This window comes from Narcine bancroftii, chromosome 13, assembly GCF_036971445.1.
Source record: "Narcine bancroftii isolate sNarBan1 chromosome 13, sNarBan1.hap1, whole genome shotgun sequence".
In the NCBI taxonomy this organism is placed as follows: Eukaryota; Metazoa; Chordata; class Chondrichthyes; order Torpediniformes; family Narcinidae; genus Narcine; species Narcine bancroftii.
This window is the reverse complement of record NC_091481.1, coordinates 62959811-62987694: the sequence shown is the minus strand read 5'-3', so window position 1 is coordinate 62987694 and position 27884 is coordinate 62959811. Positions and strand designations below refer to the sequence as shown.

The window sequence follows — 27884 nt, the reverse complement described above, 5'->3', positions numbered from 1 at the left end:
TCGCACCACCAGGTTCAGGAACAGCTGCTCCCCCTCCACCATCAGACTCCTCAATGACAAACTCAATCAGGGACTAATTTAAGGACTCTCATTTGTGCGCTTTATTGATTTTCTTTTGTTCTCTCTGTATTGCAGCTTGTTTATATTCATTACCTGTTTACAGTTCTTTATTTGTTTATATGTTTACGCTGTGTAGTTTTTTTTGCATGACCAATTAGTGGTAATTCTGTCGCACCCACAGGAAAAAGGCTCAGGGTGGTATCTGATGTCGTATATGTACTGACAATAAATCTAAAATCTGAATCTGAAACCTAAAGGACACAATTTGACCTGCTGAATTTCTCCAGCATTATGTTTATACTTCAACCACACTGTCTACAGATATTGAACTTTATATGCCTTGATAAAGTCTTCTCTCAGCTTCTTCCAGTGCAAACCACCCCTATCTCTCCAATCTTTCCTCATGGTTACAATTTCCTGATCCTGACCAACACCATTCTTTCCGTCCTCCTCTGCACCCTCTGCAGTGCAGGGGCATCCACAATGTGCTTGCGGCAGATGCTTGTTAAAATGCTGGCAAGGTTGGAACTTGGATTATTTCAAAGACTTGTGGTAATTTTTCAGATGACAGGGGAGGGGTGGGTGGGGGAAGTATTAAGGCTAGTCTTTGACAACCGAGAGGAAGTGTCTGCGACCAGATGCTGCCGGCCAGCGTTTGTGAGTGTGACGCAGAGCGAGCTGCCTGATGGCTGCAGTCGACTCAAGCGCAGTCCCCGTCCGTCGCTGACTCCTCTGCGCTGATGCAAGTGAATAACTTTGTACAGGGGGCCATGGAAGAAGACCAAGCAGGCAAGTGATGGGTTCACGTTCTTTGTGCTGCTGGTTATTGCTTTGGATCGGTTCGGCTGTCCAGGACTCAGTGGCACAGAAGGATCCCGGGAAGGGGGGAGGGGATTTTGAGCAGATTGTCCCTCTGTTCATTGAACCTTGGGAATCACTGAAGCTTGGAAAAGAGGTGATGATGAGTCCCTCAAAGGGACTTGGGAGGGGAGATGCTGAGAGAATGATTTTCCTGGAGGAGGGGCTCTGGAAGCTAGGAGGACATGGCACGGTTTCAGAATTTCAGATCACCTGTGTAAGGTGGAGTTGAACGGAAATTCCTTCTCTCAGAGGGAATGCCGCATGGGGAGGGCTGCAATTCATTGTGGCTAGAGAGGGATATTCACCCAGACAAATGGTTACTTAAACAAAGGTTATTTTTAATTATCTTTAAACGAGAAAATAGAATCAAACTTTAACTTATCTCTATTGACTTACCTCACCTAACTTAACCCCCTTCCAATTCTAAGTGCACGTGTATGTAATGTGTGTGTAAGTTCAGAAAAGTTCTTTGGTTCACAATCCAATCTCACTTCTCACTCCTCCAAATTCACTGGTTGCAGGCAATTCTTATACTATGCACAGAATTTAACATTTATAAAGTTCACCAGGCTTTGGTGCTCAAAAGGTAAATGGTTACCGTTCAGGAAGGTTCTTGTTGGTTTTCAGAGCGAGATTTGTTGCTCTAGGACATCCACAACTGATGTACTTCCATTAATCACTCCAGTGTCTTTCCGACAAAACTTGTCCCTTCAGGGTTCTCCAGATAATAACCTCTTTCATTCAGGTCACCAAAGAGTTCCTTTTTGTTTCTCTTATTCCAAATGAAACATTAGATAGCCAGTTCTCTCCTCTTGCATGAACCACAAGGGCTTTGACCAGGCTGTCTTCCAAAAGGGGGTTTTCCATAAGCTTGCCAGCTTGTCCTGTTCCAGTCACAGCTGCTATTGCTGGCTGCAACACTGTACAAGTGATCTCTCTCTCTCTCTCTCTGAGAGAAAGCCTGTTTTACTCTCTCTGCTTGCAAAACCAGATGACCCTCTTACAACAGCAAGCTCTCCTCCAGACAATATGCGACTCCAACAAGCTCTTTCATCTGTTGCCTTTTGTAAACAACAATCCATTAGTGAAGTCTCTTGAGCACTCTTCAAAGCTCTTGCAAAAACTCAGAGGCCCCGATATGTCTAGCATTGGGCAGAGCTCCAGTATTTCAAATAAAATCTGTTTTAAAGTGTTTGCATGTAACCTACTCTAACAAACCTTTCCCAATTTATCTCCCAAAAACATATCTATATACTCTGTCACAGTTGCTGTGGACTGTGCAGAGTAGTGAGGGCTCGTAAGGTCACTTAATGGACCAGAATCAGAATGTATTATCGTGAACATGCCATGAAATTTGCTGTTTTGCATCACAGAGCAAACATTTATATAAACCACCTTGCAAGACAAATAAAAAAATGGTGCAAGAAAAAGACAAAGAGAGGCAGCGTCTATGGTTCGTTGTTCATTCAGGAATCTGATGGCAGTGGGGAAGAAGCTGTCCTCGTGCCACTGAGTGCTTGTCTTCGGACTCCTGCACCTTTTTTCCCCCGTGTGAAGAGGTCAGGACCTGGGGGATGGGGGTCCTTGAGGAGAGAGGCTGTTTTCTTAAGACAGCGCCTCTTGTAGGTGAGCTCAATGGAGTGAGGTCACAGATAAGCCCTGGTGGCATCCGATATTTTTATCCTGCAAAAGCAAGGTATCTGAATATATGGTCCTAATGGAGGCAAATGGGATTGGTGTAGAGGGGCTAAAAAGGTCAGTGCAGATGTTTCTATGTTGTACAACTCCATGCGAGCATTGGTCGAACATGTGGTTGGGTTATGCCACTGGTGTTGAGTGGAAACAGGCTCTTCAGCCCAACTTACCCACACTGGCCAAAATGTCCCACCCACAGGGATCCTACCTGCTTTCGTTTTTCCTATACCCTTCTAAACCCATCGTATCCATCCTAATACCCAGTATCCGGCACCCATGGAGATAAGTGAATTTTCTGATTGCTTGAGATTGGGTGCTGCCTGGATTGAGGAACTGAGTGCTGGGGGGTGGAGGGGTGGTGCATTTTTAAACTTCTGTATTTTTTAACCTATTTATTTTCCTCGATTTTTTTGCCGGTTGCTCGAATTCCGGTTAATGGGTATTTTACTGTAGTTTCTTTCTCTACCTGTTTGTCCACCTCTCCGTCACCTCTTATCCCCTCCCCAGCTTCATATTCTTCAGGTCACTCTTGATGAAGGGGTTCCGACCCGAAACGTTGACTGCTCACTTAGAACCAGAGAACATTACAGCACAGAAAACAGACCCTTTGGCCCTTTTAGTCTGTGCCAAATTATTATTATGCCTAGTCCCTCTGGCCTGCACCTGGTCCACCACTCTCCAATCCATGTACCCATCCAATTTTGTGAAAATTGAGCCTTCATTCGCCACTCGTTCCACACTCCCACCATTCTCTGTGCAAAGAAGTTTGCTCTAATCTTTCCCTTAACGTTTTCCCCTTTCATTCCCCTTTCACCCATGTCCTCTGGTTGGTATTTCACCTACCCTAGTGGAATAAGTCTACCTTCATATATCCTATATTTATAATTTTGTACACCTCTCATTCTTCTGTGCTCTAGCGAATAAAGCCTTAACCTGTTTAACCTTTCCCAGTAACTCAGTTCCTGAAGTCCAGGCAATGTTCTAGTAAATCTTCTCTGCACTTTTACCAATTTGATTGATATCTTTCCTGCACACAATCCTCCAAATTTGGCATCATCAACGTCTTATTCAACTTTACTATAACAACCCAACTTTGATTTATAAATTTAAATTTAGACTTATAGCACGGTAACAGGCCATTTTGGCCCACGAGTCCAATTTACACCCAATTCATCTACACTCCCGGTATGTTTTGAACAGTGGGAGGAAACCGGAACTTCCGGGGAAAACCCAAGCAGACATGGGGAGAATGTACAAACTCCTTACAGACAGCGCAGGATTTGAACCGCCGTCCCGATCGCTGGTGCTATAAAGATGCTGCCCTCTGTAGGCCAATATGCCAAAAACTCTCATTATGAACCTATCTACCTGTGACATAGGAAATTAAGTATCTGTATTCCTAGTTCCCTCTGTACTACCACACTCCCCAGTGCCCTACCATTCTCCCCATTGCCCTACCATTCTCCATTGACATCCTACCTTGGTAAGTAGGGCAGGACATGAATGCTGCCTGACCCATTGATCCTCTGACACTCTTATGGTCCTGTGGATTGACCTGTGATGCAGCTGGCCAGGATGCTCTTGATAGAGTTCCTGCAGAAGGTTGACATGATGGTGGCCTTGCCCACTTCATTCTTCTCAAGGAGTGCAGTCACTGTTGCACCTTCCTGACAAATGAGGAGATGTAGTGTGTCACGATAGATCAATAGTGACGTGAACTCCAAGATACTTGCTGCTCCCTGCTCTCCGCACCACAAGAGTTGTTGACGTGTAGTGGAGGGTCCTGGTCTTCCTGAAGCCCCCGATTATCTTCCTTTCCTTGTCCACGTTGAGGCTCAGCTTGCTTCTCTTGCATCATTTCAAGGGATTTTCCACCTGTTCTCTGTAGTGCGACACATCATTGTTGCTGATGAGGCCAGTGGGTGTTTCAACCTCTTCTCTGCCTTTCCATTTCTTAATCAAGGTCACTGCACAAACTGACAAAGTCTAAAGTAATGACCATTTGCCAATAGTTGCCCAGCCCACTGCACTCACACCTCTCGAACTTGCGTCTTCTTCCACCAAGGACACGGACATCGGACAAATGGGAACTCTCTCCCCGGCAGAATCCCCTTCAAATGAAGCATCATTTTTGTCAATCTACCATGTAGTTGCTGGAAGCAGGAATTTCATTTCATCTGTACACTGTATTTATGTATATGACATTATAGTCTCAACGCTTTTCTCATCTTCCCCTCTGCCATCAGATTTCTGAATGGATAATGAGCCACAGACACCACCTGTCTTTCTCTTCTTTTGCGCTAATGCAATTGGTTTTTTAAAAATATAATTTATAGCAATTTTGCACCCGTAAATGCTTTGATTGCAGCATTTACTTGGGACTTGGGAGGGCTTGTACATGAGTCGCAAAAGGTTGGCTTGTAGGTGCAGCAGGTTATCATGAAGCAAATGGAACTCTGGCCATTGCTAGAGGGGTTGAATTTAGGACCAGGGAGGTTATTCTTCAACTGTACAAGGTCCTGGTGAGGCTACATCTGGAGCACTGCGTGCGGTTCTGGTCTCCTGACTTGAGGAAGGACGTACTGGCCTTAGAGGAAGTTCACCAGGTTGATTCCAGGGATGAAGAGGTTGCATATGAAAAGAGATTGAATCGCCTGGGACTGTATCCGCTGGAATTTAAAAGAATGAGATAGAAAGGCACAGATAAGATAGAGGTAGGTAAGTAGTTTCCATTGATGGGGGAGAGTAGAACCAGGGGACATAGCCTCAAGATTCAGGGTAGTAGATTTAGGACGGAGACGAGGAGGAACTACTTCTCCCAGAGGGTGGTAAATCTGTTGAATTTGCTACCCATTGAAGCAGTGGAGGCAACCTCAGTAAATATATTTAAGGCAAAGATGGAGAGATTCTTGCATAGAAGGGGAATTAAGGGAGATTGGAGAAAGGCAGGTCGGTGGAGTTGAGACAATGATCAGATCAGCCGTGATCTCATTGAATGGCGGGGAAGGCTCGACGGGCTGGATGGCCGACTCCTGCTCCTAATCTTAATGTTCTTAATGAATTTCATGACAGGTTTGTGACGATTCATTATTTCAGAAATATATTACCTCATTATCACTGCATCTAAATTCCAGAACAGAGGCCCTGCAGTGGTTCAAGAAGATGACTCACATCTACCTTCTTCAGGCCAGATGGGGTTGGGCAAGAAAAGCAGCGTTTTCCACAACGCATTGTCTTTGCGAGCAATGATCAAATCTTTAACATGCGTTCAGTTTCTTTATTTATATTTCTGGGGTTTGTTTGTTTGCTATCTTGTCTCAAGGCAAACGGGGGATTTTTCCAACCCATAACTTTGACTTGCACAGGCCATCTCTAATAGCACTGCACTGACATTGAAACCCTTGCTTCTCTGTAATGAGAAATGTACAGTGAGGTTCGATGCACAGGGCAGGATGTGGTTCTGATATCTGAGCCTGCAGAGCTCTAGACTTTAACCACACGCACTTCAGGCTGCAGAAAGCATGCAACGTAAATGTTATCAGAGCCATTCCTTCCCTTGAAGACGATCTCTAGAGGTCAATTTTATGACAATCTGATTCAGCCAGCTCCCCCAACATTCTGAACGTTTATAGCGTTTAAATTGTTTTTGTAGGAAATACTGGATAGGGAAAACAGTTCTGCAAATTTTGCAATGAAGCAAATATATCCACGATTATTCCCCATAGGCCTTTTCTGTTACGAGTGGGACTTTAAACCAAACCATCTTCTGCTCTCACAGGCGACCTTGAAAGATGTTGCAAGGGAGAGCAGGAGAATTCATCCTTGCTCCTCCCTCCCGTCAACATCACTGAACCAACTCTCCGGAATTCAAGCGATGATCCTCTACAAAGTGAGCACTGGGCTAAAGTAATCAATCCTCCTGGCTTTCCCACTTGGTTTACATGATCCTGCAGGTCTTAGCTGTGCACGTACGTACACAAGTAGTGCTCGAGTATGACGAGAGTCTCGGCCTTCATTGTCTTTCAGGAAGTGTTCCAGGAACCCCCCCACTCCATTGCCCCTCACCCTCTGGGTGAAAAATCACCTTTCCTTATCTCATCTTTTCAATATATTTGTAGCACTTAATCTTTCATCTATCTGCTATGGGAAATAGGTCCAACCAATAGCATTTTTCTCTGATCCCCTTGTAACATACAGCTCAGTTAAGTCTCACCTCAGCCCCCCCCCCCCTGAAGAAGACAACCTGTACCGTCTTTCTACAGCATCCTCTGTGCTCTCTCCAGTTGTAGTCACCTCTCTCCTGTAAGAACTGTACAGGTTGCTCAATCTGTGGAACAGCTAGAGCTGTAAAAAACGCTGGAGGAACTCGGCCGGCCTCGCAGCATCCGTATAGTAGGTATTGCCAATGTTTCAGGCCTGAGGCCTTCTTCAAGGAAGAAGAAGCAAAGAACAGGTGGGCGTCAGTGAAAGGAGACAGAGAAAAAGGGAGACAGAGGTGGGGGAAAGGAGAAGGGGGGTGGGTGTGGTTGACGGAAACCTGAGAAGTCATTGTTAATGCCATCCGGTTGGAAGGTGTCCAGCTGGAAGATGAGGTGATGTTCCTCCAATTTGTGGGTGGCCTCAGTCTGGAAGTGCATGAGACCATGGATGGACATGCCAGCAAGGGAATGGGACGGGGTGGCCACTGGGAGATCCATGCTATTGCAATGGACAGAGCTGAAGTGCTCAACAAAGTGCTCTCCCAGTCTCTCTGATGTGGAGGAGACCACAACAGGAACACTGTTTGCATATTCACGTTGCTTCATTTGGAAGAACTGTTTGGGGCCCTGAATGGTGGTGGAAGATCTCCTGCGGTCACAGGGGTAGGTGCCAAACTCGATTGGAGGGGAGGGGGGAGTGGACAAGGGAGCGGACGCTGCAGAAGGCAGAGAGGGGAGGAGAGAGGAATATGTGTCTAGTTGTGGGATTATGTAGTAGGTGGTGGAAATGGCAGAGCAGGGTATGCTGGACACGGAAGCCGGGGGGGGGGGGGGGGGGAAGGTAAGTGAGGACAAGAGGAATCCTGCCTTGGCTGTACATGGGTGGAGGGGGCCAGGGCACGTGCAGGTAATGCTGGATATGCAGGAAAGGGTTCAGTCGGTGATGGGAGAGGGAAAGCCACATTGAATGAAGAAGGAGAACACCAATTAATACCTTTTGTTGGCTAGCCTTCAGTCTTTATTCTGACGCCTACCTGTTCTTTGTTTGTACCTTGAAGAAGGGCTCAGGCCTGAAACATTGGTGATGCATCTTTACCTCCTGTGGACGCTGCGAGACTGGCTGAGTCCCTCCTTCATTTCTGGGTGGTTACACTACAATCACAGTGTCTGCGGACTTCCTTGTTTCCCTCGAGTTGTACAAAGTTTAAGCATAGTCTCCACCTCAGCTAACAGAGGAAAGGGTCCCAAATGCCTTTTTAATCATCTTATTGAATGCCAAGTGTATTGATCTGTGAATGTACACTCCAAAGGCCTTTTATTCTTCCACTCAATATTATTTATTTTGATTTAAGGCATCTTCTATCCATCCCATAGGATGATGATGGTTCCTGTCAGTCAGTTTATGGGGTTTGATACTCCCTCTCTTAAACGCATTTAGACATACAGTACAGTATGTCTTTGCCCTCAGACAGCTCCAAGAAAAATGCAGAGAACAAAACAAAGGACTCTACATCACCTTTGTTGACCTCATCAAAGCCTTCGACACCGTGAGCAGGAAAGGGCTTTGGCAAATACTAGAGCGCATCGGATGTCCCCCAAAGTTCCTCAACATGATTATCCAACTGCACGAAAACCAACAAGGTCGGGTCAGATACAGCAATGAGCTCTCTGAACCCTTCTCCATTAACAATGGCGTGAAGCAAGGCTGTGTTCTGGCACCAACCCTCTTTTCAATCTTCTTCAGCATGATGCTGAACCAAGCCATGAAAGACCCCAACAATGAAGACGCTGTTTACATCCGGTACCGCACGGATGGCAGTCTCTTCAATCTGAGGCGCCTGCAAGCTCACACCAAGACACAAGAGAAACTTGTGCGTGAACTACTCTTTGCAGACGATGCCGCTTTAGTTGCCCATTCAGAGCCAGCTCTTCAGCGCTTGACATCCTGCTTTGCGGAAACTGCCAAAATGTTTGGCCTGGAAGTCAGCCTGAAGAAAACTGAGGTCCTCCATCAGCCAGCTCCCCACCATGATTACCAGCCCCCCCCACATCTCCATCGGGCACACAAAACTCAAAACGGTCAACCAGTTTACCTATCTCGGCTGCACCATTTCATCAGATGCAAGGATCGACAATGAGATAGACAACAGACTCGCCAAGGCAAATAGCGCCTTTGGAAGACTACACAAAAGAGTCTGGAAAAACAACCAACTGAAAAACCTCACAAAGATAAGCGTATACAGAGCCGTTGTCATACCCACACTCCTGTTCGGCTCCGAATCATGGGTCCTCTACCGGCACCACCTACGGCTCCTAGAACGCTTCCACCAGCGTTGTCTCCGCTCCATCCTCAACATCCATTGGAGCGCTTACATCCCTAACGTCGAAGTACTCGAGATGGCAGAGGTCGACAGCATCGAGTCCACGCTGCTGAAGATCCAGCTGCGCTGGATGGGTCACGTCTCCAGAATGGAGGACCATCGCCTTCCCAAGATCGTGTTATATGGTGAGCTCTCCACTGGCCACCGTGACAGAGGTGCACCAAAGAAAAGGTACAAGGACTGCCTAAAGAAATCTCTTGGTGCCTGCCACATTGACCACCGCCAGTGGGCTGATATCGCCTCAAACCGTGCATCTTGGCGCCTCACAGTTTGGTGGGCAGCAACCTCCTTCAAAGGAGGTCTTCTTCAAAGACCGCAGAGCCTACCTCACTGACAAAAGGCAAAGGAGGAAAAACCCAACACCCAACCCCAACCCACCAATTTTCCCCTGCAACCGCTGCAATCGTGTCTGCCTGTCCCGCATCGGACTTGTCAGCCACAAACGAGCCTGCAGCTGACGTGGACTTTTTACCCCCTCCATAAATCTTCGTCCGCGAAGCCAAGCCAAAGACAGTAACAGGCCATTTCAGCCCCATGGGTCCCTGCCGCCCAATTTACTCCCCATTAGCCTACACTCTTAGTACCTTTTGAACGGTGGGAGAAACTGGAGCCCCCAGGGGGGAGGGAGGTGAGGGGAACCAAGCAGACACATGGAGAACGTACAAACTCCCTTTATTATTATTTATTTCTTTCCTTTACTTATAAAAAAACATAAACAGGTTTCTGGCATTTTCTTGTTTAATTTCAGATTTCCAACATTTGCAGTTTTTGTCATTTACATTATTTTTAACTGTATATTCCTTCATCTCATCGCCTCACCTTCACATTCTGCCCAACAGACTAGCCATTTAGTGTCTTCCCACAGTCTAACGGTCTTCTGACTGTCAATCACTTGGGAACTTGCTGTTTCTTCTCCAAATCTCTCTTTTATGTTCCTTCATTCAATGTCTGAACCATTACATATGAACAAAAACCACAAACCAGACTGCCTTAACACCCTGTAGCAGCCACTATCCACCTTTCTTCAGCTCTGAGGCCCCCCACCCAGGACTCCGCTCACTCCTTCCCCATGAAGCAGTCAACGTTTGGCTTCATTAAAAATATTTGTGTTGCGCGAGTGGGAAAGAAAGTAAGGCTTTTACTTAAATGTGCTGTGATGACCTCCCTTCTCCCCCCCCCGCCAACCAGGGGTGGCCACAGGGCCCTCATTATGGCTGCCATGCCGCATGCAATGAGTCCCTTCGACCCACAATGTCTGTCTGCCTGCACATGGTCCACATCTCTCCATCCGCTGCCTGTCATGTATGTGTCCAAATGAATATTAAACACATTTACTGTCTTCCCTGACAGCTCATTCCAGGCACCCAACACCCTCTGTGTAAAAATAAACTTGCCTCATGCATTTCCTTTAAACCTTCCCCTGCTTATTTTAAACCTATTTGTCCTCTATATTTTCATCTAGATCATAGTAACACACACACCCACACACACTCACACACCCACACACACCCACACACCCACATACACTCACACATATTCTCTCACACACACACACACACACACACATACACATATATACACTGTAAGGTAAAACATCATGAGATGGGAATGTGTAAGGAGTTACCCTGTACAGGGCTGTAACAAGATGTGAATGCATCCTTGTACTTACAAGATAAGAGAGACATTGATGGATTGAGAGGCAGGAAGCTAGCAGGGAAAGGATAGCAACAGTTTTAGTCATTGGACAAGTAATGATATGATGATTTTCTAAGCACGTATCCAAGGGTATAAAAAATCACCATTTTGCTGATAACGGCAGAATGCATTCTCCGACTAACATGGTTAGTTGCAAGTGTTACAATCCGGTAATAAAGAACAAAGAACCCTGATTTCGACTCAGTCTGGTGTTTGTCTCACTCATTCATGAACAAAGCAGACCTAACAACACTCACATATTCTCACACACACACACATACATACTCACACACACGTACACATACATACATAATCACACATATTCTCACACACACACACACATATATACACACACACACACACACATACATACACTCACACATATTCTCACACGCACACACATACACATACATACTCGCACATATTCTAACACACTCTCTCACACATATACTCAAACATTCTCACACACATATTCTCTCACACACGTACACATACACATACATACTCGCACATATTCTCACACACACACTCACACACACATACATACACTCACATATTCTAACACACTCTCTCACACATATACTCAAACATTCTCACACACATATTCTCTCACACACACACACACACACAGACACACAGACACACCCACACACCCACACACACAACAGTGGTCCCAGCATCTTCCTTGCAGAACACCATTGTGTTTCTCCGGTCAGAGAAACTTCTTGAATACACATGACCACGATGATTAAAGTCTCAATGATCCGTCATTACCCTTTAGGCCCAGACATTCACAATTGCCCTGCCCTTGTGATTCCAGCCGCCGTCAATACGATTGATCCCTAACTGCCCTGTGAACTGAAGGGCTGACACATTTACTGTGAAAACGCAACTGTTTTACTCATGCCCTTAATGAGACCTGACTGAGGAGGGGGAGGAAGAGGAGGATGTGGAAAGTTGGGGCAATAGAAAGGATGATTTGCCACTCTTGTGAACTTTTTAGCATCTCCCAGAGCCACTTTGTAAGGCAGCACTGTTTACAGGACAGACAATGAGTGACTTATTTAAGATTTAGGTGTCGGAGAATCACAAAATAGGCAACTGAATTGGGGCAGAACACAAAATGGGTTGATAGTTGAGAGATATTTCAAGGAAGTCCTGTCCAGAGAAGAAACAAGCCTTCCGTCGCGCATGCAGCCATCTTCAGCGCAAACTCCGGGAGATCCAAAATGAGTGGTGGACTAGCCTCGCCAAACGAACCCAGCTCAGCGCGGACATTGGCGACTTCAGGGGTTTCTACGAGGCTCTAAAGGCTGTGTATGGCCCCTCACCCCAAGTCCAAAGCCCGCTGCGCAGCTCAGACGGCAAAGTCCTCCTCAGCGACAAGATCTCCATCCTCAACCGATGGTCAGAACACTTCCAATCTCTTTTCAGTGCCAACCGCTCAGTCCAAGATTCCGCCCTGCTCCAGCTCCCTCAACAGCCCCTAAGGCTAGAGCTGGATGAGGTTCCCACCCTGGATGAGACATATAAGGCAATCGAACAACTGAAAAGTGGCAAAGCAGCAGGTATGGATGGAATCCCCCCCAGAGGTCTGGAAGGCTGGCGGCAAAACTCTGCATGCCAAACTGCATGAGTTTTTCAAGCTTTGTTGGGACCAAGGTAAACTGCCTCAGGATCTTCGTGATGCCACCATCATCACCCTGTACAAAAATAAAGGCGAGAAATCAGACTGCTCAAACTACAGGGGAATCACGTTGCTCTCCATTGCAGGCAAAATCTTCGCTAGGATTCTACTAAATAGAATAATACCTAGTGTCGCCGAGAATATTCTCCCAGAATCACAGTGCGGCTTTTGCGCAAACAGAGGAACTACTGACATGGTCTTTGCCCTCAGACAGCTCCAAGAAAAATGCAGAGAACAAAACAAAGGACTCTACATCACCTTTGTTGACCTCACCAAAGCCTTCGACACCGTGAGCAGGAAAGGGCTTTGGCAAATACTAGAGCGCATCGGATGTCCCCCAAAGTTCCTCAACATGATTATCCAATTGCACGAAAACCAACAAGGTCGGGTCAGATACAGCAATGAGCTCTCTGAACCCTTCTCCATTAACAATGGCGTGAAGCAAGGCTGTGTTCTGGCACCAACCCTCTTTTCAATCTTCTCCAGCATGATGCTGAACCAAGCCATGAAAGACCCCAACAATGAAGACACTGTTTACATCCGGTACCGCACGGATGGCAGTCTCTTCAATCTGAGGCGCCTGCAAGCTCACACCAAGACACAAGAGAAACTTGTCCGTGAACTACTCTTTGCAGACGATGCCGCTTTAGTTGCCCATTCAGAGCCAGCTCTTCAGCGCTTGACGTCCTGCTTTGCGGAAACTGCCAAAATGTTTGGCCTGGAAGTCAGCCTGAAGAAAACTGAGGTCCTCCATCAGCCAGCTCCCCACCATGATTACCAGCCCCCCCACATCTCCATCGGGCACACAAAACTCAAAACGGTCAACCAGTTTACCTATCTCGGCTGCACCATTTCATCAGATGCAAGGATCGACAATGAGATAGACAACAGACTCGCCAAGGCAAATAGCGCCTTTGGAAGACTACACAAAAGAGTCTGGAAAAACAACCAACTGAAAAACCTCACAAAGATAAGCGTATACAGAGCCGTTGTCATACCCACACTCCTGTTCGGCTCCGAATCATGGGTCCTCTACCGGCACCACCTATGGCTCCTAGAACGCTTCCACCAGCGTTGTCTCCGCTCCATCCTCAACATCCATTGGAGCGCTTACATCCCTAACGTCGAAGTACTCAAGATGGCAGAGGTCGACAGCATCGAGTCCACGCTGCTGAAGATCCAGCTGCGCTGGATGGGTCACGTCTCCATAATGGAGGACCATCGCCTTCCCAAGATCGTGTTATATGGCGAGCTCTCCACTGGCCACCGTGACAGAGGTGCACCAAAGAAAAGGTACAAGGACTGCCTAAAGAAATCTCTTGGTGCCTGCCACATTGACCACCACCAGTGGGCTGATATCGCCTCAAACCGTGCATCTTGGCGCCTCACAGTTTGGCGGGCAGCAACCTCCTTTGAAGAAGACCGCAGAGCCTACCTCACTGACAAAAGGCAAAGGAGGAAAAACCCAACACCCATCCCCAACCAACCAATTTTCCCCTGCAACCGCTGCAATCGTGTCTGCCTGTCCCGCATCGGACTTGTCAGCCACAAACGAGTCTGCAGCTGACGTGGACTTTTTACCCCCTCCATAAATCTTCGTCCGCGAAGCCAAGCCAAAGAAAGAATTTCAAGGAAGTATACATGAATTATTCATTCCTGACTAACACCAACAAGGACAGAGGATTAGTCATAGAGTCATGGAGTTACTCAGATTAGAAACAGGCCCTCCAGCCCAATGTGTGCCTGCCGACCAAGCTGTCTACCCATTAAGAATGTCCCATTTGCCCATTTCCCTCTAAACCAGTGGTTCTCAACCTTTTTCTTTCCACTCACATCCCACTTTAAGTCACAAGTTCTGTGATTGGTAAGGGATTGTTTAAGGTGGGATGCGAGTGGGAAGGAAAGGTTGAGAATCGCTGCTCTAGACCCAAATATTTTGCTTGAGAAAAATGGTCAGTGGCCCATTTCATTTTGAGTTCTGAAACTGTGCCACTAACGGGTCAATTAGGGACAATTAAAACAGTGGTTCTCAACCTTTTTCTTTCCACTCACATCCCACTTTAAGTATTCCCTGTGCCATCAGTGCTCTGTGATTAGTAAGGGATTGCTTAAGGTGGGATGTGAATGGAAAGAAAAGGGTTGAGAAGCACTGTTTAATCGTCCCTAATTGACTCGTTATGTGCACTGTTTCAGAATTCCAAAGAAAATGGGCCAATGACTATTTGTCTCAAGCAAAATATTTCAGTAACAATTGGGTCTAGAGGAGTGATTCTCAACCTCCCTTCCCACTCACATCCCACCTTAAGCAATCCCTTACTCATCACAGAGCACTGATGGCCTAGGGTTTACTTAAAGTGGGACGTGACTGGAAAGAAAAAGGTTGAGAACCACCGGTCTAAACTGTTCCTATCCTTGCCGAAGTGTCTTTTAAAGGTTACAATTGTCCCTAACCTCTACCACTTCCTCTGGCAGCTCGTTACACACACCTTGTGTGAAGAAGATGTCCTTCGAGTCTCTTTTAAATATTTACCCTCTCACCGATGGGTTTATAAACCTGTAAGGCAGTGGTTCGTGACCTTTATTCCCCCCACTCATCTATTACCTTAAGTATCTCTCACTAACCACAGAGCACCGATGGCATCCTATCCCGTGTTTAACGTGTACTTGATGTAGCACTCCAAGAAGCACACAGTACTTCACCAATCAACCAATGGCATGGAAATTTCAACAACTGGAGCTGATGGATTTGTGGCAGCCTTCGCCTGCCTTCACAGCCACCGAGCTCAGGGTGACTCCGCCTGCCTGTTTCACCCATTGAGGACTTGGTTGGATTGTTCTTTGACCAGGACCTCACCACCATGGGCGGACCTACCAGGAGCTTAGATCCGGATGGCACCCCTTCTCAGGATCTGAGGACCACACAAGCTTCTCCACCGTGACAAGATAACGATCCACGGAGAAGACTTCAGGTGATTTGTGAGTGGAAGAGAAGCAGTCGAGAATCACTGCTCTAAGGCATCCATTCTCAACCTTTATTCAGCTGTTCCCTGCTCTCCCCCCCCCCCCCCCCCCCCACCGCTCCAAGGACCCTGCTCAAAGTTTATGGGCCTGCTTTCCCATCGAAGCAGTCAGGCTTTGGTTTCTTCCACACTTCTCTCCTGTCGACTACATAAAAAAACAAGGCAACCCACCCCCCCCCCAAGTTTCCTTGGCACCAGCGAGAAAAGTCCATCATCTCCCCACAACATCCCTGTGATTTTTTTCCTGCATCTTCAGGGATCGTATTAAATCCAGGAAGGAGGCTTATCAAACAGGCAGGTGACTTTGTACATAAATCGCGGAAGGCAAGTATTCAGGAGCACCAAGCAGTTAGTAAGGTGAAGGATTGGCCTTCACTGCAAGAGGATTTGTGTAGAGGAGCAAAGATATATTGCTACAGCTATGATGAGATCCCAATTGGAGTTTAGTGTGGAGTCAAGTTCAAGTTGCACAAGTACAACCCGACGAATGGTCCTCGGTGCAAAACACGCAGACACACAACCAAATGTAACACAAATACAGACACACAATACTAACGCAGGGCAAGTATTCATATAAATAAATAAATACAGTTTAGTGAATATGAGAGTCTCAGATGGTCAGTGTGAGCAGTTCCCTTGGATGTTCAGCGTTCTCACTGCCCGTGAGAAGAAGTTGTTCCTCAGTCTAGTGGCGCCGACCAAGAATACAGACTAGATATACAGAAGTGCCGGAGGAACTCAGTCGGTTTCGCAGAGTCTATTGGAGGTAAAGATATATTACCAAGGTTTGGGGCCTGAGTCCCTATCAAGGCAATACGCAAAGGCCGGGAAGGCATCAGAATAAAGACTGAAGCCTGGCAGGGGGAGGACTCCAGACCAACAAAAGGAGTGATATGATAAAAAGGAGAGGTGAGAATTGATTTGGGTCTGTGAAAGGAGAAAGAGGGAAAAGGAGAGAGAGTGAGAGGTGAGAGAGAGAGAGAGAGAGAGAGAGAGAGAGAGAGAGAGAGAGAGAGGGAGAGAGAGAGAGAGTTGGGGGAAAGGTGACGGGGAAGAAAGAGAGAGAGAGAGAGAGAGAAATCTGAGGAAAAGACGACAGGGGGAGTGGGGGTGTGATAGGTTGGGATCCTATCACCTCTGTGTATATTTGTATATTTGCATATAATGATAATGATTGGCTGAGAGCCGTAGCCACACCTACTGGCCAGGTCATAAGGTGCTGGACCCAGCCAGATCCAGGTGAGTCTGGACTGGTCGACCTCGATGTACGACGCTCCAGTCTCTTGGTAATAAAATTGTAGCGTGTCGAATGACTCAAAGACTTGTAGATTTAAACCAAGGCTTTTATTACCAAGAGACTGGAGCATCGTACATCGAGGTCGACCAGTCCAGACTGACCTGGATCTGGCTGGGTGCAGCACCTTATGACCTGGCCAGTAGGTGTGGCTACGGCTCTCAGCCAATCATTATCATTATATGCAAATATACACAGAGGTGATAGGATCCCAACCTATCACAGGGGGTTAACAGAATCCAGAGAAGTCGGTTAATGACATCAGGTTGGAGGGTGCCCAGATGGAAGATGACCTGTTCTTCCACCAATTTGCCGGTGGTCTCAGCCCAGCAGTGCACGAGACCATCGGCAGACGTGCCAGCAATGGGATGGGAAATTAAAATGGGGGATTTCCCAGTCTTCAACCCCCCCCTCCCCCATCTACACTGACCAGGACCCTAACCAAATGAATCCCATCCACCCTGAAGAAGGACTAAGGTTTAAAATGGCTGAAATATATCTTCACCTCCCATAAACGCTGTGAGTTCCTCCAGCATTTGCTGTGTTTTTAACCACCATCATGGAGTCTGCAGACTACACTGAGTGAAAAATTTTAACTTTAAGGTTCCTCTTAAATCTCTCCCCTAGGAACCTATGACCTCCGGTTCTCGAATCACCCACACTGGGGAGAAAGAGGGAGAACATTCACTTTATCTACACCATCCCCCACCCATCAAGATTTTATAAACCTCCACAAAGTCACCACCTCTCCCTGTGCTCCAGAAAATGGAGACCCAGCCCATCCAACCTCTCAATCAATCCCTCCAGGTCCTGATTTTTTAAAAAATACCCGATCCAATATGCCCACAAAGCCAAGACCCACAGAGAATCTGGCCCCAAACTGCATTTTTTAAGTTGCTGGAAGGAGGAAGAAATTAGCACTTCCCCCTTCTCTGGAAAATTTAGAAAGGAAAAGGGAAGTGATTTCATGTAGTTAATGAATGGGGAACTATTGATGACTTCATAGAATTACAGGTCTAAGTTGTCTCCACTAGTTAAAAATAGTTTTTTTTATAATGATGCCCCCTCCCATCACTCCAGCCTCTCGGGGAGGGGGGGGGGGTGGAATTTAAAATGGCCAATTACCAACCAACCTGCGCGTCTTTGGGATGTCACGAGGCCACAGGGAGAATGTGCAAACTCCACACGGGCAGCCAGAAACACAGATTGTACAAGTACAATCTGATGTAACAGCGTTCTCCGGTCTTTGGTGCAAAATGTGCAGACATATATCCAGGCATAACACACTGACATGTGCAGGAGAAGTATTCATATATACAAATAAATAAATTTGGTTTTGTGAATATGAGAGTCTCGGAGGGTCAGTGTGAGCAGTTCCTTTGGTCGTTCAGCATTTTCACTGCCAGTGGGAAGAAGCCGTTCCTCAGCCTGGCGGTGCTGGTTCTGATCCTCCTGTATCTCTTCCCCGACAGGAGTAGCTGCAAGGTGCTATGTGCGGGTGGAAGGGGTCCTCAGTGATTTTGCGCGCCCACTTCAGTATATCACATCATTAGAGGGAGGGTGACTGCAGTGATCCTCTCTGCCACTATGGCCCTGTGGATTGACCTTTGATCTATTTTTCTGCAGTAACCATCCCGCACGGTGATGCAGCCAGCCAAGATGCTATCGATAGAGCTCCTGCAGAAGATTGACAGGATGGTGGCTGGTAGCCTTGCCCACTTCAGTCTTCTCAGGAAGTGCAGTCGCTGTTGCGCCTTCCCGACAAGTGAGGAGATGTGTGTCCACGATAGGTCATTAGTGAAGTGGACACCAAGGAACTTGGGCCACTCCACTCTCTCCACTACAGAGTTTTTAATGTGCAGTGGAGGGTGGTCATTCCTAGTTCTTCTGAAGTCCACGATCATCTCCTTCATCTTGTCCACGTTGAGACTGAGGCTTTTACTCTCACACAAGTTCACGAGATTTTCCACCTTGTCTCCGTAGTGCGACTCATCTTTGTTGATGACGAGGCCAACGGCTGTTGTGTCATCTGTAAACTTGATGACTCTGTTGGAGCTGGATTTGGCGATGCAGTTGTGGATCAGAACACAGAGCCCTGAGGGGCGTCAGTTCTCAACATGACACTTGCAAAAGATGGCTTCTCTGTCCAGTGCCTGGAGGCTGTGACATGCACCATTAAATTTAAATTTAGACATACAGCTCAGTAACAAACCATTTTGGCCCAAGAACCCATGCTGCCCAATTATACCTGATTGACCTATACCCCTGGTATGTTTTGAATGGTGGGAGTAAACCAAAGCCCCTGGGGAAAACCCACGCAGACACAGGTAGAACGTACCAACTCCTTACAGTCAGTGTGGGATTCGAGGCCCGGTCCTGAACGCTGGCACTGTCCCACCGTTGCACTAACCGTCGTACCGCCCTACATCCACACATCAGTCTGAGGTGCTGCACTTCACCTTCAGACTGGGCTGTCTGCAGCAACCGTTGTGTCCCCCTCTACCCCGCCGCCCCGACTTAACACTTGCACAGAATAAAGATTTTACAGAATTTTAAGTCTGGATTTTTGTCAGCAATTGTTCTGCATTTCCAGGACTTGGGTCTAACACCCTCACCCCTTTTGTCATTTAATCTCCAGTCCCCTGCCCCACCATGGAATTTCCATTCCTGCTCTCCCCACTTCCTATGCATCTGAAGAATCGCTTCCCTTGGACACTCCCCAGTATCTGACAAAAACACGTCCAGCTGAAACACCAGCCTCCCCACGATCTGAGTAGCGGTTAGCACAACGCCTTTACAGAACCAGCGATTGGGACCGGGGTTCCAATCTCTGTAAGGAGTCTGTATGCCCTCCCCGGGTCTGCATGGGTTTTCTCTGGGGGGGGGCTCCAGTTTCCTCCCACCGTTTGAAATATATCGGGGCCTGTGTTAATTGGGTGTAAATTGGGTGGCAGGGACTCGTGTGTCAAAATGGCCTGTTATTGTCCTGCAGGTCTAAATTAAAATTTTTTCGTAGAGACTGACTTTGCTCTCAGTCTCTCTGTCACACGCCAATTGGGCTGCTTCCTGCAATGCAGATGTCCCGGCTGGGACTCAGAATGTGGAATTGCAGTGGTCAGTCTTCAGAGCAAGTTCCTCCTCGCTGCTCCAACACCTGCTTCCTTTATTCATGGGCTCTGACAATCTCATGACGCTTGACGGAGTCAGACCATCAGAGAGGATGAGCAATTCCTGACGTTCAGTATGATTGGTTCCTTTAGAGTGGACATGCATAACAGGACATGACACAACTCCAAGTACTTTCTGAGCTGATTGCTTGCTAGCTTGGAGTCTGGAGCCAAAGGGAGGTTTGAGAGTGTGGGGGATTGGGGGAAAGCAAGATATCCCTCCCTGAAAGACAGATGGATTCATCACCATTAATCATAAAATCATAGAGAGCTTTTGGCATGTTGGCCTTCATAAATCAAAGCATTGAGTACAGGAGTTAGCATTTTATGGTCAAGCTGTATAAGATGAGATTGTATTTCCCAAATACACCACTATGTTCTTGAAGGGTGGGATGAAACCAGATCTCCCAGAGGAAGCCCACACAGGCCACGAGGAGAATGTATAAACTCCTTACAGACAGCGCCAGATTTGAACTTGGGCCACTGGTGCCATAGTAGCATTGTGCTAACCAAGCAGCCAAGGATAGAGTTTCTTTCACGAGCAGTTTTGTCAGACGTCTCATACAATGTACAACAAGGCCCAGCACAGTTCAAGTTTATTATTATCAGACAATTGTAAAGTACAACTGGACGAAACAGTGATCTTCAGTCCTCAGTGTAAAAACATGGAAACACATATATAGACACAGCACACATATTTACAAGCAATTTATATATAGTACATATATAAAAATAAATATTGTTAAATAATAGTAGATTCTTGGAAGGTTTGTATGAGCAGTTCATTTGGTAGTCTCACTGCCCGTGGAAAGAAGTTGTTTCTCAGCCCATTATTTTTCTGGCTCTGATACTCCTGTATCTTTTTTCCTGATGGGAGAAGCTGGAAGATGCTGTGTTCAGGGTGGTAGGGGTCTTTAACGTTTTTCTGAGCCCTCTTCACACAACGATCCTGGTAGATCATGTCAATGGGGTAGGGGGGAGGGGGGGAAGAGGGAGAGAGATGGACCGCAGTTATTCTCGATTGACCTCCAATCCAATGCTCTACAAAAACTATACCACACTTTGATGCAATCACCGGTGTAAGTGATACAGAAGTGCAGAGAGAGAGAGAGAGAGAGAGAGAGAGAGAGAGAGAGAGAGAGAGAGAGAAAGGAGAAAGAGAGAAGGAAGGGAAAGGGAGAAAAAGAGAGGGAAAGGGAGAAAGAGGGAGAGAAAGAGAGAGAAGGGGAGAAAAAGAGAGGGAAAAGGAGAAAGGGAGAGATGGGGAGAAAAGAGGGAAAGGGAGAGTGAGAGAGGGAGAAAAAGAGAGAAAGAAAAGGAGAAAAAGAGAGGGAGAAAGAGAGGGAGAGAAGGAGAGAGAGAGAAAGGGGAGAGAGAAGGGGAGAAAAGAGAAAGGGAGAGAGAGAAAGGGAAAGGGAGAGTGAGAGAGGGAGAAAAAGAAAGAAAAGGAGAAAAAGAGAAAGGGAGAAAGAGAGGGAGAGAAGGAGAAAGAGAAAAGGGGAGAGAGAGAGAAAGGGAGAAAAGAGAAAGGGAGAAAAAGAGGGAAAGGGAGAGTGAGAGAGGAAGAAAAAGAGAGAAAGAAAAGGAGAAAAAGAGAAAGGGAGAAAGAGAGGGAGAAGGAGAGAGAGAAAGAGAAAAGGGGAGAGCGAAGGGGAGAAAAAGAGAAAGGGAGAGAGAGAAAGGGAGAAAGAGGGAAAAGGAGAAAGGGAAAGAAGGGGAGAAAAAGAGGGAAAGGGAGAGTGAGAGAGGGAGAAAAAGAGAGAAAGAAAAGGAGAAAAGAGAAAGGGAGAAAGAGGAAAAAGGAGAGAGGGAGAGAAGGGGAGAAAGAGAGGGAAAGGGAGAATGAGAGAGGGAGAAAAAGAGAGAAAGAAAAGGAGAAAAGAGAAAGGGAGAAAGAGAGGGAGGAGAGAGAGAAAGAGAGAAAAGGGGAGAGTGAAGGGGAGAAAAAGAGAAAGGGAGAGAGAGAAAGGGAGAAAGAGGGAAAAGGAGAAGGAGAGACGGGGAGAAAGAGAGGGAAAGGCAGAATGAGAGAGAAAAAGAAAGAAAAGAAAAAGTGAAAGGGTGAAAGAGAGGGAGAGAAGGAGAGAGAGAGAAAAGCGGAGAGAGAAGGGGAGAAAAAGAGAAAGGGAGAGAGAAATGGAGAAAAGAGAAAGAAAGGGAGAAAAAGAGGGAAAGGGAGAGTGAGAGAGGGAGAAAATGAGAGAAAGAAAAGGAGAAAAGAGAAAGGGAGAAAGAGAGGGAGAGAAGGAGAGAGAGAAAGAGAGAAAAGGGGAAACAGAAGGGGAGAAAAGAGAAAGGGAGAGAGAGAAAGAGGAAGAGGGAGAAAAAGAGAGAAAGAAAGGGAGAAAAAGAGAAAGGGAGAAAAAGATGGAGAGAGAAGAAGGGAGAGAAGGAAAAGGAGAAGGAGAGAGATCAGATGGTGCAGTGCAAAAGCGCACAATTTTATGATTGTGAGGTTCATTCATGAGTCTGATGATGGAGGAAAGAACTGTCCATGGTTCTGATGCTGTGTGATCATGCACTCATGAATCTTCTTCCCAAAGGGAGGGGTGTGAAGAGAGTGCAGCTGGAGTGGGGCAAGCTGTGACTGCCACATAGTTGACAGCAAACCGTGTAGAACAAGCACCTGCCTCAGGTGCTCCTTGTCCCTTGCCTCTCAACCAAGAAACAAGTTTACAGGTGGAGAGGGGAATGAGTCATGGGCCACTGTACCATTATAGATCAAGTGTTAAACGCAAAACTAAGAAAACTAGATTACTGAATAAAAGATGATGCCCCAGTTCCAGTAAGGTCACAGGGGGCGGAATGACTATGCATTGTTTCAGGTTTTCAGATAACCATACATCCTGATGGGAAATCATTTCACGAATGATCTTTTCTTGGGAGAGAGGTGATACAAACAGATTGACCAGAATTTTTGGTACTGCGTTGGATGTTACACACGCGGAGCTCTCTGATCTATTTCTGTTCTGCACCTTTGATGTTCTAGCATTCTTAGTGGTTATTTTCTCTCCAAAACTTGTACGTGCATGCAGTGTTCATTGATGTGGTGATTCTGATGTTGTTAAAATGCCAGATCTTTCATGGGATTAGAAGTAAACCTTGAGACTAAATGTTAGCCAATTAACACTTTTTTCTAGTGCTTTGCTGCTGGAGTGTTACTCACTTTCACATGTCACTAGAGGGCAGGGAAATGGATGAGATATGGAGAAATGGCTGCTCATTTTCATCTTTAAAGCCCGACCAATTTTTAAAGATGTTCGAGAACAACATCTCGGCCCTTGTCAGGAACAGTAACTGCACTTCCTGAAAAGACTGAGGAGGGCAAAGGTACCGGCCACCATTATGTCAACCTTCCACAGTAGCTCTCTTGACATTGTCCAGGCCGGCTGTATCACAGTGCGGTACAATTGCTGCCAAGATATGGATCAGCGGCAGGGAGGATCAGTGGGGTCTCCCTCACCACTCCCCACCATCGATGTGATCTACCAGGATCATCGTCTGAAGAGGACCCCTTCCATTCCGCACATGGCATTTTTCAGCTGCTCCCGTCGGGAAAGAGGTACAGGAAGATCAAAGCCAGCACCACCAGGCTGAGGAACAGCTTCTTCCCACGGGCAGTGAGAATGCTGTACAACCAAAGGAACTGCTCACACTCACCCTCTGAGACTCTCATATTCATGAAACATATTTATTTGTATATATGTATTTTGTGTGTGTGTGTGTGTGTGTGTGTGTGTGTGTGTGTGTGTGTGTGTGTGTGTGTGTGTGTGTGTGTGTGTGTGTGTGTGTGTAAGATGTCCGGATGTCAGTCTGTGGGTTTTGCACCGAGGACCAGAGAACGCTGTTCTGTCAGGTCATACTTGTCAATTAGATGACAATAAACTTGACTTGACACAGCTTGGAACAGAAACAACTCTGCCCAAGAGATACAGCTCAGGCCATCTCACACACACACACACACACACACACACACACAAACACAAACACACACACACACACACACACACACACACACACACACACACACACACACACACACACACACACACACACACACACCCCTCCCCTCCATCGGCTCCATCTATATTTTCTATTTTCATCACCCAGGAAAGCTGCCAACATCTTTTTTTTCAATTTTTTAAAATTTTTCACACTATAAACCACATTGATCAAGATACATACATTTTCCCTCTTGAACATATACAGTGTCGTTTTCTCCCCCCCCCCTCCCCTCCCTCCCTACCTCCCCTCCCATTCATTTAAAGTTCAGAATCTAAGATACATTAAACCCGTCAAACAATGTTGTCACTCAATAAAAATAAACAAGAAATTCCACTGAGTCAGTTCTTTTCATTCTCTTCTCCTTCTGTCATTTTAGGTGGTAGATGTCCCCGGTAGGTTTTCTCTATTGTGTTTCATGTATGGCTCCCATATTTATTCAAATATTGTAATGTTATTTCTTAAATTATATGTTATTTTTTCTAATGGAATACATTTATTCATTTCTATATACCATCTTTAAAGACTCATCCCACCCTGGCCACACTCTCTTCTCTTCCCATCAGACAGATGATACACGAGTTTGAAAAACACCCACCAGTTTTTTTTCTCATTGCTTTCAGACTATTAAATTGATCTCCCATTACAGTAAATCAATGACGCCCCTGCACTTTTCTCTGATGGGGCACAATCTTTTATGCCTAAACAATAGGATAAGTAGCTAGATAGCATGCCAGACCAAGTTTTCCACTGTATCTTGGTGCACAATTCAAGTTTGCAAACACACTCCATGAACCTGTATTATTTGTGCCTTCTGGCGAACACCAGGGGAGAGATTAATTCTGTGCAGACCTTGTCGGTTTGCCAGTTTCAGCATTAAGGTGGAGTGAAGCACGAAAGTCTGGAGACTGACAGAAACGCTGGAGGAACTCAGCCGGTCTCGCAGCGTCCATAGGAGCTAATGATAAATCACCGAAGTTACGGGCCTAAGCCCTTATTCCAAGATTTGAGTGAAAACCAGGCAGGTGCCTGAATTAAAAGGCTGGGGAGAAGGGAGGAATGGGCAGGGCGTGGAGTACAGACCAAAGTTGTTGATTGGATAGATAGAAGGAAGGGTAATTATTACCCTTTCCCATCACCATCAGATCCTTCGTAGGATCAGATGTAGATTTGAGCCCGAAACATCTATCTTTACCTCCTGCGGACACTACGATGTTAAGACTTTCGTGGTAGCTGAAGAAGCCCTTTCTTTGTACCAGTAACCCAACGAGTACACTATTTTCCTATCGAACCAGGGAATCCCGCCAGCCTGTTTGTTTGTGCTGGGGTCTTAATAGTTCGTTTATTTGTTCCAGTTGCGTGTCCTTGACATTTGTACAATTTGTACCCTTTTAAGGATTTAACCAATTCCCATTAAATTTGGTTCCACTGCTTTTTAACACACGTTCTAGATCACTAGTTATAAGGTTTTCTACTTAAACTCCTGGTTCACTTGCAAATGTTCTTATTTTGTTATTATCTTCAGTAGCTCTTGAATGCCTTGCCCATGGAAATGTTGTCCCTCATCTCCATCAAAGCACTTTGACATGTCGAACAGTAAATCCCCCAATGATGTTCCCTGATCTCTCCCAGAGGATGGGTGGTGTGGTTGGCGTAGTGGTAACGCAAGGCTGTTGCGGTGCCAGCGATCAGGACTGGGGTGCAAATCCCACGCTGAGCAAGCCTCTCATAATTTGAAAAACCATCAATTCAACATTACAATTTGAGATTGTATGTTCTCCCAGTGTCTGCGTGGGTTTCCTCCCACCATTCGAAATGTACCACGGGGTCTCGGTTAACTGGGTGCAAATTGGGTCGGCGCGGGCTCGAGGGCCGAAAGATCCTGTTAGCGTGCTGTATGTCTAAACAAAATAAAAATGGCCAGTCGTATTTGCAGAAGGCTCTTAGTCTGAACTTTCCATCTTGCAGCTATGTAAAACTTTGGTCAGACTGTATTTGGAGATGCTTGCATTTCTGGTTACCCCATTAATGGAAGGAAGCAGAGGCTTTGGAAAAGGGTCATTTACCAAGACGATGCCAGGATTAGAGGCTCAGGGATGTACGGAGAGGTTGGACAAACATGGACGTCAGAGGCTGAGGGGAGACCTGATGGTTTCTCAAATTATGAGAGGCTTGCACAGCGTGGACAGGGAACTTCTTCCCTAGAATGAAAATGTCAGTTACTAGAATCAGAATTTATGGTCAGGAACAAGTCACAAAATTCAGTGTTTTGTGGCAGCGTCATCGAGCAAATGTTCATATTATAACCATCTTACAACATTACTCTAAATTTAAAAAAAATAAAAATAATAATGCACGAAAAGTAAGGCAGTGCCTTTAGTTCATTGATTATTCAGGAATCTGATGGCAGCTGGGAAGAAGCCGTCCTTGTGCCATTGAGTGCTTGTCTTTAAGCTCCTGTACTTTTTCCTCGATGGTAGCAAAGTGAAGAAAGCATGGCTGGGTGGTGGGGGTCCTTGAGGATAGAGGCTACATTTTTAAGACACCGCCTCATGTAGACATCCTCAATGGAGTGAAGTCTGGTGCCTGTGATGTTGCAGGCCGAGTTAACAACCCTTTGGAGTTTATTCTTGTCCTGAGAGTTGGCACCTCCGTACCAGGCAGTGATGCAACCAGCCAAAATGCTCTCCACGGTACACCTGTAGAAGTTTTTGGTGACATACCGAATCTCCTCAGACACCGCAAAAAGTACAGCCGCTGGCGAGTCTTCTTTGCATCAATGTGGAGGCTCCAGGACATATCCTCGATGCATTTAAGGTGAGGAATTTTAAGGAGCTGTGCGGGGAAAGTTTTATACACAGAAAACAGGCTGCCTGGGGCAGTGGTAGCAGTAGATACATTAGAATCATTCTATGTTGGGTATGGACAGAAAGCGGGCAGAAGAAATTCCGTTTAATTTGGCATTGTGCTTAGTGATGACGTTGCACGGTGGCGATCTGGCGTCTGTGTTGCACCGATGATCTTCAATAGGGGGAAAGCACTTTGTGAATAAAATCCACTCTACTATCCTGTTTCTCCCTCAGTGTTTTCAGAACTCACCTTGGAGGAACAGCAAGAGGTTGAGATTATTCAGCTGCATAAGACAGATCTACTGGATGACATTCAGGTACGAAAAGTTTATTTTCCTCTGGAACCCCCCCCCCCCCCCCAGTGCATTGTCCTCTGGGGCCCCCAATGTATTGTACTTTGGGATCCCCTGTGCATTGTCCTTTGGGCTCTTCAGTGAAGTGACCACTGGGCTCTCCAGTGAAGTGTCCTTTTGGCCCCCAGTGATGCCTCTGAGCCGAGTGTAGTATCCTCTGGGCCCTCCAATGAAGTGTATTGTCTGCTCATTGCACCGCTTTGTGGGATCCTGCTGTGCATAAGTAGGCTGCCCTGTTTCTAGCTTTATCCAGTGAGAGCCCCTCAGAAGTACCTCGCCCATGGTAAGACAACGTAAGCTATTTTGAAAGTAAAGGGAGCTACATAAATGCAATCGTTCCTTCACTCTTGCTTCCCCCAACTTTATGTATCTACTTTACCCTCACTGAATGGAACTATTGCATCAGTCCAGCCTCGGATGGCTTGCTCGTTGAGCTTTCCGTCCTAACTGTGACTGTCTCCTTCTTCAGAAGCTCAAGATGGAAATTGCAGAAGTCATTACAGAGCTCGAGAACTTCAGCCAGGTGGAGGAGAGGTGAGTCGAAGCGAATCAAGGCCAATTTGACCAGAACATCAGATATTCAAACCCATCGCAATTCCAACCGTGAAGAGTTCCTTAATG

General features: G+C 46.4%; 1 protein-coding gene across 3 annotated transcripts in view; it reads left to right on the top strand.

The window, feature by feature from the left end:
- Window positions 1-701: 701 nt before the first annotated feature.
- Window positions 702-27884, top strand: part of LOC138748753 (cytohesin-3-like) — a 59108-nt gene continuing 31925 nt past the window's right edge. For 2 of the 3 annotated variants that reach the window (XM_069909445.1, XM_069909443.1), the window contains exons 1-3: window positions 702-849; window positions 27145-27227; window positions 27733-27797. In XM_069909445.1, the coding sequence (XP_069765546.1) occupies window positions 801-849; window positions 27145-27227; window positions 27733-27797 (197 nt within the window). In that variant the 5' untranslated portion in view covers window positions 702-800. Of the gene's footprint in view, window positions 850-27144; window positions 27228-27732; window positions 27798-27884 lie in introns of those variants that run through there. The other variant, XM_069909444.1, reaches the window with a different exon arrangement.